Genomic DNA, 18,784 nt, shown 5'->3' on the forward strand with positions numbered 1-18,784 from the left:
GCAAGGTAACAATACTGTGGGCTTTTGTTTACGAAATGAGACAATAGTCTGCTTATTGTTAACCAGCGTTCTTGAAAATGAGAAGCTTAATGACTTAACACGGTTTAGAAATAATTTCTTCATATTTTTTTTTTTATCTGTCGTTTACATATCCTTCCTAAAACACTAAAAGTACCAATATTTCCAAACACCTAAATTAGCTAAAATTTAGGACATGTTACAAAACTATATTTTCTAGAATTTCAGAGAATACTTTAAATATTGGCCGGTTATTTTTTACACAGTGACGTCAACTAGGCAATGGCCTATACTTCTAACATACACTATTTGTAGAGGTCACGCGTCAATGGTGAGCGCACTGAGTATTGTGTATAGGAAAACGGACAGTAACTACAGTATGTATGGCCTACTACTAGTATATAAAGTAAATCCGGACTGGTTTGCAGTTTGCTGAAGGTCGAATTCCGCAGAGACACCGCGCAAGTTATACAAATTAGCTCCCGGCGATACACTGCAGATCGCAGAACTGTGTGCATAGTTTACCACCACTCTGCCTAGCTATATAGTTATGTACAATACTGTATGAGTTTCTTATGAGTGCATGTCCATCTAAATAATAAGTCAGTTCATACTTTTCATAAATTACTTTTAATCATAACTTTCGTGACCGAGGATATCTTGCAACTACGTGACGCTCGTCTGGCAAATTCTTAATGAATAAATTCGCTTCACGTAATGAGTAAGTCGTACTTAATTGGTCAGTTTTACCTCCGAGTAATGAAAAACTCTAACATGATCATGATTGGTCAATTTGGCTCCACGGAGCAAAAAGTCAGCTACGCGTAGCAGCTCCACGTTGTGGCGGTTGCGGCCTATCATATCAGTATCCCATATGATATTTCTATTGCAAGAAAATTTTATTTGTTGTCAGGTTTTATCTTAAATACACTAACTGGAAATTAAATACACTAATTAGTGAGGACCGGTATTTTGCTGTGGATATGTTTAACTGCAATTTGCGGGTAAAAATTTGAAATCCTGGGTAAAAATTGTGATTATATTCAACTCTTTGAGAAATAATAATATAAAGGAATGTATGTAAAATCCAGCTGCAATACAATGTACATTATTGACACACTATCACTCTCTTTATCTACGCCAATAATAGAATATCGATTTCAATCGAATTGAATACAAACTCAGTTTTGAGTTTGTAGTTGACTAATAAGCGACCTAAGCGATCGATTGCTAGCCAATCAGATAGAACTCCTGTTCAGTAAAGATAGAACTCCTTTTCTTGCGTTCGGTGAAATACCACTCGCCCGTCGCTCACCAACGGAGTATTAAATTTATATTTATCGTATAAGACGTCGACACTGTGCGGGGTGCATTCCATGTGCGGGCTGTAGATGGAATGAAGGACCGTTCATGACTAAAGGTTAGATTTTGGAGTTTGAACACAGGAAACACTAGAAACACTACAATTTCAGCTGCAATTTGCCGACGGAAACATGATTTTGTCGACTAAAATGCATATTCGCCGGCCAATGTTTTGAATGGGGTGTCACACCCAACACCCCCTCTAGCGACGGCTGTCTTTGCTCTCGTTGGTTCATTTAAACTTTCATGCTCTCATTCACTCCGCACTACTTTGCGCGAGTTACGCTTCCTGCCCTTCTGTTCACCTGCCGGGTATATAGTACTAGGCTCCTTCATACAGCATACAATGATGCCGATGGTCATCATGACACAAGCGATGGCTCCAATCACCATGCCGAAAATTTCTTGTGGCGAGAAGCCACCTTTCGACGGGGATGGGGATGGGGATGGAAGAACATCTGGAACAGAAATTGTTAGAAATATGCAAACTGAGAAGAGAATGGCCCATTTTTATATACAGTACTTTGACTAACTATTATATACCACCAATTTATCAACAGGTATAAATCTATCAATTTCAGGGTCGCCGAGAGCCATTATCATGATTATGGGCCATGGGGTATAATAGCTTATAATGAACATACGAGACCCTTTAATCAGCAATGACGGGCATGACTTCATCATGTTGAGGACAGAGGTGGCGTAAATTTCTTTATCTTCATGTCATGGGGATGGATGTTGGCGTAAAGCAGGTGTCTTTTTTGAACAAATTTTGCATGAAACGCGCAAAATGTCAAGCCAAAATTATCAAATATGAAATTAGAACGAGAAATGTGCAATTTTTCGGTAAAATGGTCAAATATTCAAGTTAGCCCAAAACATTCATTTGCAGGACACATTCCATGAGATATGCGGACAGTTTCGCGCACCACTTAAAGGGGCATTTTGTGATCCACAGCCTCATCCCCCCACTTTTCTCGAAAAAAATTGAGATTTTTTATACCACAGGAAACTTCTGGCTACATAATCATTATGTACACAAAATGTCTTGCAGATTAATTCGTTTAGCAAAAATATCGTCAAATTTGAATTACTTTCTGGTGTACCATAACGAAATTATAGGGCCTAACTGAAATTTTGCGAATAAGCTTTTTTGTGGATATCTACTGAAAAATGTCATAAAAAAGGGGATGCTAGGATCACGAATACTCCTTTAAGTATTCTATACACACTGTGCGTTCGCGGCTTGCAGAATTGATTCATTTTCCTAGCAGGTAGGTGCATTGATATTGGTCAAATTTTACGACAATTTTAGTATTTTGTTTGCTATAAAAATAGTAGACATTGCAGAAATTCTTCGTCGTGTATGAAATAGCGCGAGTGCATTATGGAGCTCAATTTCTATCTCAACAAGTGATGATACGCATATACCAACCTGTAAACAGGGGATGCGCTTATTACTTGGGACCTCATCTTCGACTTACCACATGTATCTCCTTTGATTCCCACAGGGCACCTATAATAATAATAGAAAAATAATCTATCAACAATAATTCTTACTGATCACATTTTGTGCCGCCACTATGGAATCAATCACATGTATTTTTGGATAGATGCTTTTTAATTTTTTAAATTAATTATCCAAAGACGAAGGCAGCATATACCAAATTTGCAACTCATGTAGTGGCAAAAATAATCAGTTGTAAGTATAATGGAAACATACTTACATGCACACACCCTCAAAACTATCATCTGCCACACACCATCCTTCATTCATACAGGTTACTCCATTGCAGATATCTACACATACAAACAGACAAATACATAGCTGACAATTATTTTTTTCTAATTAATTGGTGCTTGGAATAATTCGCCAGCGAAGTTACGTAATGTTACTATGTCAACAGGATCACGCCCTTGAGTAATGAACCACGATCGAAACAATCACCACACAAAGTTTATGGCACTCGAAGGCATACCAAAATAGCGTGATCCGGTAGCCAAGAGAATTACGTAACCACTTCGATGCTGAATAATACTTAGACTGTAATTTTCCAAGTTCAGTTCTTCCATAGTGCAATTTGGCCACGGCAAATTCACCGTGACCTTTTCAGCCATAAACCCGCTTAGTGAAGATTAAACCGAAATATGCAGTACTAAACCATTATAGTAATCGATTGTCCAATGCACATTTCTTACCACGTGATAATATTAATCCAATGAGCGATCGAATTGTCCGCTACGGTCGACTAATCCAATCGATGATGACGCTATTGACATGTACGGGTCACAGTGCCATCGCCCCGATATCTTCATGGCAGAAATCGCCATGGTAGGTTGAATCCATCGCCACGCATGGCCTTTTTGTATCGACCTGTTTAATAGTTTTGAGTCGCACAATGGGCCGAAGGACTAAGGCTCTGACTAAGGCTACTGACAATAGCCCCGATTAGCTCGGTGACTGACCTCGCTGTGTGTCAGTCGAGCAAGGTACGACATAGGTCATGCTTTTAGATTACCTTTACGATTGGCCTATACACTACGCTATATAATTCGGCACATATAACTCAAGCTACTCTCTCAAGACGCAAACTAACGAATATCATATCTGTTCAAGATATATATTCAAGTGCAAGGAACCACATCTGGTTTCTTTATACGAAATCATTTACGGGAGATATTCATCATTTTCTACACCGGTATCCAAAGATTTTCTTCTCATATCAAACTCGTGCATAGCAAATTCACGTGTATCGATCCCGGGTATTTATTTTAGTATCTCTGCTGACAAAGTAATTATTAGCCAGGCGATGTCGGTGTGCGGGTGGAGCTCCACTGACTGAGTTTTGGGCATTTTTCACTGGTTTGCTATAATTTACTCATCAAGGCGCTCCACCGTTATCATAAGGACTATGCTAATAATTTAAAGATTGACATGTAGAAAATAAACCATACTTGATTGACAGAAAGTACTAAATTTGTACCTATTACGGTTTGGTGGCACTCCTCTTCCAAACGCGACCAAGCAAAATGTGCATTGGATTAACACGGGAGTTTGGATAAGATGGTAGATTTCCTTTCTCATACAAATGCATGCTCCCCCGTTATTAAAGCTTGTACCGGATTAAAAATTCAGATATTTTGAAAAGAATAAGTAATTGAAACATAGAGCAAGTACTAAAATCAGAGCTTTTATACTTTTTGATATATGACGCTAACTAGTTCATCTCGTATACCCACAGCACAGCGCTACCAGTACGGGTCAATTACCTATGTGAGTGCCCCTGTGTTGCGTGCATACATGTAGTTAACACTAACTGCATGATGCACTGCAAAAATGCTGCAGGCGAACTTGTTTGGTCCCCGTGCATTACAATCCAATAAGGCAGCAAGAATTTCATATTGTCTAGGATATGCAGAGTCCCGTCTCATTGGTCTTATTACCTCTTATGGCTCGCACAAGGGCAAATATAACTAGACCTAGTAGCTGTGGTCTAAGACCACGAACAATGCCTTAACGACCTTTGACCCCAAATGTGTGAACACCTAATAGACACTACTTAATGGCAATACATGTATGCAAGTAGCGTCACTCTGCTATGTTATTCGTGACAAAAGATGAGGCGTTCACATTATGTAAACACTTGATGGTTGAAAACACATTTAAAAGTATCACCACATGCGTTGGAATGAGTCAACGTTAATTTTTATTAAATATTGCTAAAGTTAAACTCATCTGTCCTGAGCTGCATCAAGTTAGAATCTCAGCTGTGGGAAAGGGTGAGATTTCTGCTTAATTTAGCTGACGATTTTATATACTGGTGGTACATGACTCTCTATGTTCCCTGTCTCGGTCATTGTGCTTTGTTTATAGGACCATTATAAAGGATAGAAGTTGATTAGCTCATCTCATGGTTTGCGGATTATGCTCAAGCCATTTCATTTAACGATGCTGAATTACGCGTGAAATGGGATGTTGCATGTTTGGTCATGGTACATAGTAACATTAGAAACTCCAGAGCCACATTATTATGATTGAAAGCGTAGATGGTAGTCTAATTCTTAAACTAGTGTAAGAGAATCAATGTTCACAGCCATACAACAATATTGAGAAGCAAGATGTTCACAACATGTTGATCTTGAGTTAGATATTGGGAAAGTGGTTTGATTTCCAGATCCTGTAAAGTTTTCAGAAATCAGCTCATGCATTTTCTGTCTAAGGGAATAGGCATTTTAAGGGGGGAATCCAAAATTCTTTTGGGATCTTGAGAGGGTTTTTGTTGAACCAGGAGGGGGGGATTGTTAAGTTTTAAATGGAGAAATTCGGGAAAACAAGCGGGGAATCCAAAAAATTTGAGCGGACGCGAGGTGGAAACGCGATTTTTTTGTCGATATTTTTTCCAAAACGCCCATTTCCCCCTGCCGTAAATAACGATCTGTCCCTAAGTCAAATTATTTATATTTGTATCACTTATTTTCTTCATCACATACCAGTGAGTTTAAAGGATGACTCGTCTACTCCTAAAGCAGAGCTACTACTCGTCATGTACGAAGTTATAGCTGTTAAGATTTCACCATCAGTAGCTGTAGATTCCTTCTCATCTATTGTGATGGCGAATTCTGCTATGATGTCGCCTGATCTAAACTGAATGACTCCACAGTCATAGATTTCGACAGTGTTAAAAGTCAATGCTGAGTTTATCTGTATAATATAGTTAAAAATAACAAATAACGCAGCAGTATATGCATGCCTTATTTGATTATGTGACACAGCTAAGTCCCCCGGGGGCACTCACATGTAAAGGTGGTACGGGTATGTGCGGCGGTCAAGGGTCCCTTTTTCAGGCTCTCCGGCAGTTCCTTAAGCCCCACATTTGCAATATGCTCCAGTTCATTGAGCCTCAAACTCTGACAATTGTAGCTCTTTAGCTAAAATTTGGAAAAATTTGGAAATTTTTAGCTCCAAAGCCTATTATTTGGCCGATTTTAGTTCACAGAGCCCCACAAATATGTTGAAATTTCAGTTCATCAAGCCCTTATTTTGACCCAAAATTAGTTCTTAGTTCCCAAAGTTCACACACATACCAAAGCACACCCATACCAAAATTTTAGTTGAGTGCCCCCCGGGAGCTAAGTCCAATTATATCACAGATGACACCCGGCAAAGACACTCAGATGCGATGCCAGAGTGGGTTAGTTGTCAAGGAAGGCAATCACAGCATTACCCAGCGTACGTGCATCATTTTGACCCGATATGTTCAAAGGCTTATACGTATGGCAACATTTTAATGGAGTAGACCTATGGCAAGTCTTCCAAATGAGCCAATGACATTTTTGGGACGATTGCGCACAAAGTGTGTGAACATTTGCAATTGTCAATGATTGTACAGTATTTTTATAGTCCATTTGGCTTCCACGAAATAGTGACGTCAGTACTTTGAAGCAATTATTTCTCGCGTGTACAGATTCACCGCCTCACAGTGTCATCGCCCCGATATCTTCATGGCAGAAATCGCCATGGTAGGTTGAATCCACCGCTACGCATGGCCATTTTGTATCGACCTGTTTAATAGTTTTGAATCGCATAATGGGCCGAAGGACATCTGACTAAAGCTACTGACAATAGCTCCGATTAGCTCGGTGACTAACCTCGCTGTGTATTAGTCAAGCATGTTACGTCATAGGTCATATGCTTTTAGACTACCTCCACGATTGGCCTATACACTGCGCTATATAATTCGGAACATATAAATCAGAAGTATTGTCAGTTTTGGACTCAAGACGCAAGCTACCTTCTCAAGACGCAAGCTAACGACTATCATATCTGTTCAAAATATATATTCAAGTGCAAGGAACCACATCTGGTTTCTTTATATGAAATCATTTACGGGAGATATTCATCATTTTCTACCCCGCTATCCAAAGATTTTCTTCTCATATCAAACTCGTGCATAGCAAATTCACGTGTATCGATCCCGGGTATTTATTTTAGTATCTCTGCTGACAAAGTAATTATTAGCCAGGCGATGTCGGTGTGCGCCTTTAAACGATTAAACTAATGCCGACTGGATCAGACACTGACGTCACTGTCTCGTGGAAGCCCAATGGACTATAGTTGTATACCAGTGTTAATCGAGCCAAAAAGAATATGGTTATTCTTATTTCCATCTCTATTTCACCTGAAAATGGTTTCTCTGCCCCTTCTTACATGGCAAAGAAGTTGATTGTAAATGGGTACATTGTGAAGAGGTTGATGCACAAGCTGGAGAAACATCAAGTGTTTCCGGAAAATCCGCCATTTTGAATTTAAATCTCACCTGCTTCAACAACTGGCTTACCTCTGTGCAGACTAATGTATCAAGTTGTTCAAATTCTGCCGAATTTGGATCAGATAGAGCATCCGAGTACTCAGCTGGTACACCGTCTATAGATGTAATGTTAACCTCTCCTTTCAGATACTTGTATACTGATAGCATTTGGTGAAAATGAATATTAGAATTAGGCAATAGAAGTTGGACTCCGCCGTGGGTGGGCGTTGTCATTAAAGTGAAATAGTATACGTCTGAATTATTGTTTTGCTATGGACCGGTCATCAAACTTAAGAACATATAAGAACCAAAAACAATTAAATTTCTTTATACATAATTATCATATATATCATTAGTTCTTGAGCCATAAGTTTTATCATATCCTGCCACCTTTCCGTGGCCAAAAACTGTAGGTGAAAAACAATTAAATTCTTTCTTTCCGATACTTACTTATTGATTTTGTATTTTATGTGATTTATATAGCACTTTTTTGGAGGAGTCAAGAGGCTGCTGAATCAGATCACGTCCTCCAAGAACGCAACCATCACTGCAAGTCATGTCTGTATTCTGTACCGATATTATGAATATTCATACAGCACCGGGACATGTTGAGATAGTCAGGTGTTAGGCACCTTTTGCTGTTCAAAACTGACATGTTCATGTATAACTCTATGACTAACGGCTTAATATCCCTCCCAAAGGACGGAGTAGTTTCATGGTTCATTTACCCAAATATAATTGCAACATGGGAAAAGCAGAAGTCTGAATTTAATCTACAGATATAACCAATTAAATTCAGACTTATTTCAAAAGTCAGTACCTCAGCAAGTCTCCACTGCCGGGAATTGAACCCAGGGCCGAGGACGAGTAACCATAATCATTAAACCTCGCTCGATCTCTCAGTCTCTCCCAAATCCACTTACCTACACACAATTCTTTCTCTTTCTGATAATTGAACCCATTGGCACAGTTTTCACAGTGATAGTCTCCTGGGCCATCATGAACACAGTCAATGAAGTTTTTATCTGTGCAAATAACGGCACAGGGCATTTCTGTATCAAATAAAAGTTGTTAACACATTGCTCACCATAAAGGTAATAACTAATTCTGTACAGGACTCTATGCTGCAAATGTAGACTTGAGTGTGTACTTATTATTTACATATTTTGAATGTTTTCTGCCACTTCTCTGCTTTTGCACAATTACATTTATGCCCGGAGGTCACCCCCATTGTGGCCTGTACACCATCAGCGATAATAAAAACGCGTCAAAAGGGTAGTTTTTCGCCGGGGGTTTTCATGGGTAGACACGATACGCGTGTATCGTATTTTAGAGTGTCAAAAACATGAAAAATTGGAAGAAAAAAAAGCGTAGCAAAATTACAATGTGCTAACATGTGTTTTACGAAAATATCGCAGTTTGCACAATTTTTCGTTCGGCTCATCCGGTGCGCAATTGATTGAAGTTCATGAATGTAGCCATAGGGCCTGTGAGCCAATCTTTCATGAATGTAGCCATAGGGCCTGTGAGCCAATCTTTCTTTAGGGTATGAAATTTGATGCAAGGAATAAAATCCCTGTCTACATGATTTAGGGTGTGAAAACAGGCGCGTGTTACCTGTTTAGGGTATCGTTTTAACAAAGGGTTAAATCCTTGTTTAGGGTGCTTTTGATTATCGCGGATGGTGTACAGGCCACAATGGAAGTGACCCACGGGCATTTATGCAAATGAAATATGTTAATATGTCTGAAATTCAGTTTATGAACTTGTGGGCCGTCTTTATATGGATGTGAGCAAAATAAGCTACTATTCGTAAAAAATACTAGGAAAACGATATTCAAGATTGTATATCATGATCAAAAGTACATACCATTGTAGCAAATGACCCCTGCATCTTCACTACATCGACTACAGTTGTCATACCAATTGTGATATCCCCATTCATTATGACAGCAATCCTCCGAGTTGCTTTTTGATCCTGAACAGAGAACATCACGCAGCCATATTGCTTCATTTCCCTGTCCAAACTGAGCATTGCTTATAGCTTCTGGAGCATCATACGGGGATCCAAGCTGACGGCAGACTACCATTGCATCATTCTCTGATGATGAATCGTCACACACTGTATCCCAAGTACCAAAGAAAAGTACTTCCACTCTGCCATCATATGAATTGTTGCCATCAACAAGACGGACTGTATTTGTGTGGGGTTGGGAAGAAGATAATTCACGAGCAGCTTTAATACAGATAATGCAACTAGGAAAATTTGCATATTTGAACGTTTTCCTGTTTGTCTACATTGTTTGTAAACCCTTTCAGGGCGTAATATCGAAAAGGCGTCCCCAAACCTGTACCAAAAGGTGCTTGCCCTCTTTTCGACCTCAGTACTCTGAGGTGTGCTGAAGCAACCCTATAACTCACCTGCTTCACATTATTGGACCACCTCGGGTTTATTTGAGCGCGAATTTCTCGGCACTTTTTGCAACACGAAAGGTAATTTTCAGAGTCTCGAAAAAAAACCCGCACATTTGTTTTTTAAAAAGTATCCCCTGTTGAATATCAAAGAGTTTAGGTTGCAATAATATTATTTGATAACATACTTAACTAGCGTGATGTGCTGGAGTTTAAAACAAAATTGCATTATTTTTCACTGTCTGTCAGTGGGAAACTACCAAATACAGAATAGAAACTGCCACAAAACTCGCGGCACTCATCATCTGACAATAAGAGCTCAACAAATAAGAGATATTCCAATTTAAAAAAGGGATGTAATCCAATTCGGTCCCAACAATAGGGTATTTAAATAAAGGCACTTAATTTAATGCCCATGTAACCAGATGGGCGCTGACATTATAGCTTCTAGACAGGAAGTCTGGAAAAGTGACCTTTGGCACCGGTATTCTTCCTGTGTATTTCCATTAGAAAGAGTTTTTGCCGATAATTTGGTAGTTCTTGAAAACATACTAAAAAAGCAGAATCTCCCAATTAAGTTGCCTTTATACATTTTCAGCAATTTTGATGATATTTGTCTGAAAGATTCCTGTCTCTTAGCATTGTAGCACAACTACTGATGACTTGGTGGCAATGAGGTAGAAAGGATAGAGTGCCTTGCTCGCCGAATCTGTGAAGCAGGTTTGGGTCCCGGTTTGGGTGCTGTATAGATCACAAAGTTGAACAAATCATGTACCGGGGTATTAAAACGCATTAAATTTCCCAGTATACCATTGTCTTTATCAAAAAATTGCTGAATTATAAAGGCAAACACGCCTGAATCTGGTATTTCATCAGTGTTGCCACGCTAAACAACTCTACCACTTTACGAAATTTCGCCTTCAGTCGCCGTTCCTGTAGCGCTGCATGGCAACGGGCGAATGAACTAGATTTAGGAGCGTGCTTGCCTTTATTATTCAGCAAATTTAATAATAAAAAAATGGTACACAGTAAAGTTGAATATGCTAAAACAAGTAATTTATTTAATTTTATTAATCCATACATGCTAGAGTAAATTCAGTTCCCATTTTAGTTGTATTTGATGCTGATTTTGTTAGGTCCCTTCATTTCATAATGGCTTATTCAGTGTGTGATTGTCAATGAAACGGCAACGTACCAGCTCGAGCTCAGCGATCTATGTTTTTCTACGTCATTGCTTGGTGGTCTTGGTATGGCGGCGCCCATGGGTCACGTGGGCATTTAATTTAGTAACTTTTATTAAATAGCCTACGATGACTGAATAGGGCTCCCTATCAAATATTTAAAACATAACGATAGAAAATACTTTTAATAAAAAATAATTAATTAAAGACAATGTTGTTGTGAGCCTTTGTTGTGAGTGTTTCTGTTGCAGAAATGGTAACCTTGAATTTCAATGTGCAACTTACCCATGGGGCAAGATTGTTCGTCTGAGTTGTCGCCACAATCGTTGTCTCCATCACATGCCCATATTCCTGGTATGCAGAGTCCATTAGAACAAATATATCCATAGCATGGCGCATCTGTTGGACCTGTATTACATGTATTTATCGATACAGTACATCATTATGCTTTAATATTCCCATTTGGTTTCAATATCAAAGGCACAACCAGACAATGTGGGTATAGCGTTCGTTTGCTACACCCTTTTGAGCCGGCCGGACTTGATCCTTAAACTGCCAGAGAGCAGTGTTGTTAAAAGGAGCACAGCAAGTGAGTGGACAGGTGGACGAGTTCAAGGGCCCCCAGGGGTCAAGGCGGGGGTCAAGGGCTCCGAGCAAAAACGAAAATGACCCAGGAGTACATGGGTTAGGAAAAGGGCTGATAAAGGAGATGTTAAAACGGCCCCACACTTCTCCTTGTACATGGGCCTCCGACTCCGAGGCTCTTGCTACGCTCCTGGCGATTAGATCGTCCAAGGGGGTCTGTCATGTCTCACTTTCCTATAACTATTGTTCATTCAGTGTCCATTCAGTGTTCGTCATCAAACCGGCATTAGGGCAGCAGCTTTTGCCTTGTTTGGCACACCGCGGACGAGCTCTCTACATTGAAATATCTGCATGGCGACCAACGGCTGCTTCAGGTCCAGCAAGGCAGAGTTCCAAAATTTAGTGAGAAAAGGACTTGCTGGATGTAAGGTTAGTACTCATTTAATAAGAAAGTCCAACCTTCTGTGGTGCAGATTATAATGAACCCAGGGGAACCACTACTCTATTTACTCTCGAGGAAAGCTAGGTACTCTGTTTCAACTAATATTTTTTTCTTTCGTGTGGAATGTGTATGCTGAAATGGATGTATGGGTCCCTATGTATTTCGATATGGGTTCCCTCCCAAAATGGGGCCACTCCCCGTATCTGCATATACAGGGTGTATCAAAATAAAGTATACCGTTTGTTAAATGCCACTAGATTAAACAATATAAGGTATTTGGTCAAAATGCTTTAGTTGATTCAACATCTTGTTCTCCCACAACTGTAAAATCACTGTGACAATAAAGCGATATTATTACATTTCCATAAAAAATAGATTAGTATTTCTTTTCCATAAAATGTCAGCTTTTACTGTCGGATATGTCCCCTTTTAATTTTAAGCTGAACAACTGAGGTAAAGCAAAGAAAATTAGAATTTACTACCATCGCTTACGTCGTCAATGCGTGTCACTCCATTCGGTTGTGCTACAATACGATCCTTTATGTGTGTCGCCATGTACATGTACGGGTACTGTGTTATAAACTTCGAGTACGCGTTCGACTAATTATATCCTATTTCCATCGTAATAATAAAAAGACGGTTCCTGCGTTTTATTAAAAATCTCAGATTGTGACTAAACTACAGCACCCAGAGTCTTGATTTTTGCAGCTATGTTAATTTATTATTAAAAGTACATTATAATTATGTAAAACAGAAATTTGAAAAATATTGAGGGCATCTTCCTCAGCAAATGTTATAATATGGCTTTAACAAAGAACATAGAGATTTGAAATGAAAAAGGAAAAAAAAAAAAAAACAAGATAAAGAAATGCATTCATGGTATGAGGGAAGTGTCATTAAATTTAATGTGTCTACTTCCTTTTTTACTTCCTTGAAATATAGATTTATTTTATTGGCATGGATAAACCATGAATGATGACAAATAAATACACTATATGATAAAAAGTTCAACTAATGTTTTAAATTGTTCGCTCTTATTGCTTTAATTACATTTAGACATTATTAGCATTTTTGTCATTTCAATTGCCATTTTGAAAGATCACTTATTAGCGTGTCAACAATAGCCAGTTCGTCGCCAAGAATCTTTCAAGAATATCATAAATTGCAGTTCCTAATTGTAACCGAAATGACGAAAAAGTTAATAATGTACTACTGTAATTGACGCATTAAAACATTAATTGGATCCTTAAAAAAAAAAATTAAAAATCAATGATGGTGGCAAGCGTCAGTGCACTATATGTCTAGACCCTGAACATATTTTAAGACAATTTATATTTATTAGTAGTTTTAGGATAATTGATTATTATATACAGTAGATACACTTTCACATAAGAATAAATATACATATGATATTAACTATATACAATTAGCATTTTTTTAAAAATTTGTTTTCAAAATATTATTGTAACATATTTTAGGCAAACTTGTTGGACAATATTATGTCAAGACTTATATAACATAATGTTAGAATGTTTTGCAGCAAGTTTTCTAATATGTTTGTGAATGTTAATAAAATATTTTATACCCTTTATATAACCCGATATTTAAACATGTTCTGTGAAATGTTTTTTTGTGTGTTTTGCTGAGAAAAAACATAATTTGTTATACACGCTAACAAAATTGCACAATCGTGATTCGCCGAAAATGAAAAATATCATGTCTCCGAAATACGGATCAAAGCTCTCTCCGGGCAAAGGTTCAATTGCAATGACTACGTTTAATTGCCATTAACAACCTGTTTTGACTCTTATTGGATCATAAAAAGTATCTTTCATAGTAGAGGTTTCATGAAAAAAGAAATCCCTGGGAATTACTTGTACTTTAAGTGGCCCCCCCCCCTCCCCCCGGGTGGGCCCATTGCTCCCGAACGTTCATACGGACGAATTTGACTGCTAGTCGGGTTTTTTTGTTATCCAAAGGGTCGATATTCAGTATTATAATTATGGTTTATCATGGTTATTGCCATTGAAAGGGTTTCCATTGAAAGGGTTTTAATCCGACTTTTGGAGGACCGGCCCTTCTTTGTGTGTGCAAGATGCCATCTTAAAAAAGTTTGCGATATAGAGGTTTAACCCTAAACGCTACTAGACCATACAAACCCATACAGGAAAACGCACTTGCAAGACCGTGCATCCCAATCATGCCAAAATTACAGGCGCAGAAACGTTGGCCGGACAACGCTCACACACGGGGCTTGCCATATCCGTTCTGCTGGTTGGCACCAGAGGGGTCGGTGGGTCTAATCCCGTGCAGGGAAAACAACTTTTCTCTTCATCTTCTTCCGGCTTCCTTCATTCCTTCTTTCTCTCCTTCCAATTGGGCAAAAAGCAGCTTGGGAGTTGGGTTTAATGTAAGAACGCCTCATTTCTACGGCATAAAGAAGTCTCAAATGATATATTTTTGAAATGAAAAATTTTGCAAAAAACAAAGAAAACAGCAGTATTGATGAAGTTGAAGCGCCATTCAAATACATATACTGTCAGTACATAAATTACAGATTCATGTAAAATGTCTTATTAAATACACGGCTTTCGGCTGAACCAGTAGCAGGCTATGTTAGCACATCTATTGACAAAGGTACTAAAATCTGAATTTTGATGATTTTTACGATCGTCCGGATGAGCAAATCACTGAATGGGCCTTTCTGATTATTGTCTTTAAGATTGATGAAGATACTGATTTGATGAGTGGCTTAGTACAATATCTAATAAAAAATGTTATGCGTTGCAAAAGCGGCCAACGTTTGTACCAATAAACCAAACCGATGTGCTTGAATGCATCTCTACAACGCCAATCAAAGCTACGCTGCATACAAATAGAATACAGTATTGCAACATGAAGCAGACGTGCGTTGGAACGGGTGAATGCCGTCACGAATAAGCCGTACTGCATTAGCCGTAAACGCCTCTTCGCAATCTCTCTAGTAAATACTTCATCACCTACCTTGCGTTGATACGAGATCAGTAGGAGTCACTGCAGTTGTGATAATGGCAACTACCATTGCAGACTGTACCACACATATGAAAATGCCCACTGCCAAAATGACATGGTGAGAGACAATCATGAGCAACATTTTGCACCATTATCTTGCTTCTGTTGCTGAAGTTGTAATACATTTTATTATATTATATAGGACACTATATTCCCGATCTTCTATTACCAACGTCAACCTATGACAATTTCCGCTGGCTTGTAAGCGAGTTAATAGAGACAACATATCGATTGGTTATGGATAATTTATGTCAACCTCTTATTTAAAGCTGTAATTAAGTTTATAATATCAAATGTATCCACATTTTCCTGCAGTGCAATTCTCTCCCAGACAAGATTAAATAAAATTAAACATATAAAGGCCAAATGGCAAAAAATACAGGGTGTGCCGATAAAACAGAACCCAACTTTGACCCTTTTTTTTCAGTTTTATTAGTAGTTAATAGTCAAAATCTTTACATATTCGACTGTATTAACCTTTGCCATATACACATCACTTTTGTTCTGAAATCGACCAAGTAATAATGACACACACACACAATATTTTAAAACAACATCTATTCTACAAAATTCAATGGGATTTGAAAAGTAAAGTCGCAGTTGAAACTCTGGTGCACACCGACATCGCCTGGTTAATAATTACATTGTACAGCAGAGACACTAAAATGAATACACGGGATCGATACACGTGAATGTGCTATGCATGATTTGATATTCAGGCGATAAATATTTGGATACCGGGGTAAAAATGATGAATATCTCCCGTAATTTTTTGTTCTAAAGAAGCCATATTTATTTCCTTGCACTTGAACATATGTGTTGAAAGGATATGATAGTCGTTAGCTTGCGTATTGAGAAAGAAGCGTGCGTCTTGAGCTCAGTCTAAAAGCAGATGACCCCATGGCGTATAAATGCTCAATCATACACAGAGAGGTCAATTACCAGGTTATTGTCAGTAGCCTTAGTCGGATGTCCCTCGGCTCATTATGCGTTTCAAAACTATTAAACAGGTCGGAACAAAATGGCCATGAGTGGCTGTGGATTCAACCTACCATGGCGATTTCTGCCATGAAGATATCGGGCCGATGACACTGTGTGGTGATAACACTTTTACGATGCATGATGGGAAGTACTTCAATCATCCTCTGCTCCAGATTCCCTCCGACTCCCCTTAAGAGTGATACTCCATCACCAAATAGCTCAAATCGTTCTATCAATTGCAATTTCAAATGCATTTCAATAGAAAAATTAACTCTTCAGTAAAGATTTTTGTCATAACATTTTATTCCCTGTACTTGAGTCCGGTGGGAGGAAGGAAAAAATAGAAAAATTACCACCGGAACCCTTCGCAAAACATACACTACGAGAATAAAGGTAATTTTGTAGCCGCTGGAGTGCATCTATCGTCTCATATAATACGGGCGACATCATTATTTTAAGTAAAACAACGAGACGATAGATGCACGACAGCGGCTAAAAACAATACCTTTATTCTCATTCTTAAACATTTCAATTCAAATTAAAATATCACAAGCATTACAAATTTTAATCAAATTAAATCCTACATTTGACAAGGAATAACCTAGGGCTTAAAATCGAACAGTCCCGTTGTTGCTATTATACGCCTAGCCTCCGATTGGTTCAAATAGCGAGTACGCGTATCGCGTCGATGCAAACGTTCTGACCCGTGTTATATCGTGTCATATCACACGGGTAAGAACCAATAAGATTGTAGGAACGTTCTCAAGTGTTTAAGAATTTTATTTACAAGGATAGATAATAAAACTCCCTTTTCCATTTACAATCATCCGCACTCCTGCACACAAAGAAACTGTTTTTATCTCAGGTAATGTACAATACATCTAAATTTAATGCAAGCGCCAGGAGTGACTAAGAGACCAAAATTGAAACAAATTGAAAAAAAACCCGAACACAAGTGCTACAATTATATATTAAACAAGAAAACAAATAAACACAAATTTTGACCGGCACACAAACCAACTTGAAACACAAACAAACAAACAGGGAATATGCTACCGCGGGATTCGAACCACTCTGTTTTGTAGCCAAGGGGAGCGGGTTCCGATGGGACCTATCCTAATTAACGCATCGCAGAATTTAAGGTTTTTGGTTTAAATCTAAGCAATGGGTCCCATGTATATCATCCCCTTAGCTACTTAAAAGTGCAAATATTCTGTGAACTTACAACACAAGGTTTCATGGAACTTTTTACTGTATCATTTTTCACAAACAAACTATTTATCATTTATTTATTTATTCATCGATTTTCACGGTTTCTTGGCTCTGATCAGTGCCGTCCATCATAGGGCTAGAAAGCTCAGACGGTAAAGCACTGATCTCACAAAGCAGATGTCACCGGTTCGAATCCCGCTTCAATCAAATTCTCTTTGCCCCTTATTATTATTATAAAACATGTATATAGCGCTCCACAAAGCATAGAGCGCCTAATATATTTTCATTATTCATGTTATTAATTGATTTATCACACTTAAAGATGTTATAGATAACTTTTATAATATATAAAAAATACTTGTACAGGGTGTCCCAGAAAAAATTACCGAGGGAATAAAAGTGAACGTAAGTCAAGAAATAGACATCAAAATTAAAAAATTTAAAATGTATCGCATAGCTTATTTTGTTGTGTATAACATACGAAAATTTTATTTGATTCGGTTGACTGGTTGCGAAGAAATAAACGATTACATAATACGTGTATCAATGCAGGTCATTCCAAGTTTGATCAACTTTCATTAAATTTAGTCCACATTATCTCTTTTATAATCCGACGGTGTTATGTCATTCATGCTTTCACTAGACTATGCCATAGTCGAATTTTATTAAAAATATGTTATTATTAGTCATGATGAACCCATTTCGTTGAACTCAAAATTATACTGATGTTTATTAAAATTAAAGTATTCAATAGTAAAATGGTCATAAAGAATTATTATTAATTGAATGCAACATTATCTTGCATAATTATAATGGCTCACTTTAATACTGAACAATTCTGATTTTGGAATCTACCAGTTTATTGATAGCGAACCACGAAAATCCGACTATGGACTTTGAATTTTAAGCAGAACTTTGCCCCGGACTTTGCTCTCTAAAACACACTGTCAAGCATACTTGTTTATCAGTCCATTAACCACAAGTACTAAGCATGGTATAGTACAAGACGCGCTAGATGTTTGATGAGAGATTAACTTTCGCGTCAACACAAAAGCGCCGCAAATACCACAGATAGTTGTGTACGGTGTAGTTAATGGTAATGGCGCGGGCCCGGAAGATTTAAACCATAGCGAGATATGGGCGACCAATCACAAGGCAGATCCATTTAAAGATGCATTACATCATGGCCAATTTTAGTTAGGCCAGAAATTGGCAAGGCAAAGTCAGTAGTC

The 18,784-nt window shown here is 38.2% G+C and overlaps 1 protein-coding gene and 1 long non-coding RNA gene across 2 annotated transcripts in view; both read right to left on the reverse strand.

The window, feature by feature from the left end:
- Positions 1–18,784, reverse strand: part of LOC140157252 (uncharacterized) — a 246,147-nt gene that overhangs the window by 162,941 nt on the left and 64,422 nt on the right. The gene's annotated exons all lie outside the window — the stretch shown is intronic.
- On the reverse strand, positions 1,633–15,441 carry LOC140156504 (uncharacterized). The gene is made up of 9 exons (XM_072179447.1): positions 15,312–15,441; positions 11,567–11,689; positions 9,559–9,882; positions 8,612–8,740; positions 7,719–7,846; positions 5,872–6,082; positions 3,108–3,180; positions 2,865–2,896; positions 1,633–1,838 (listed from the first exon to the last, which is right to left on the reverse strand). Exons 1-9 carry the CDS (start codon positions 15,439–15,441, stop codon positions 1,633–1,635), a joined length of 1,356 nt encoding a protein of 451 aa, XP_072035548.1.

Source organism: Amphiura filiformis, chromosome 7, assembly GCF_039555335.1.
Source record: "Amphiura filiformis chromosome 7, Afil_fr2py, whole genome shotgun sequence".
NCBI lineage: Eukaryota > Metazoa > Echinodermata > Ophiuroidea > Amphilepidida > Amphiuridae > Amphiura > Amphiura filiformis.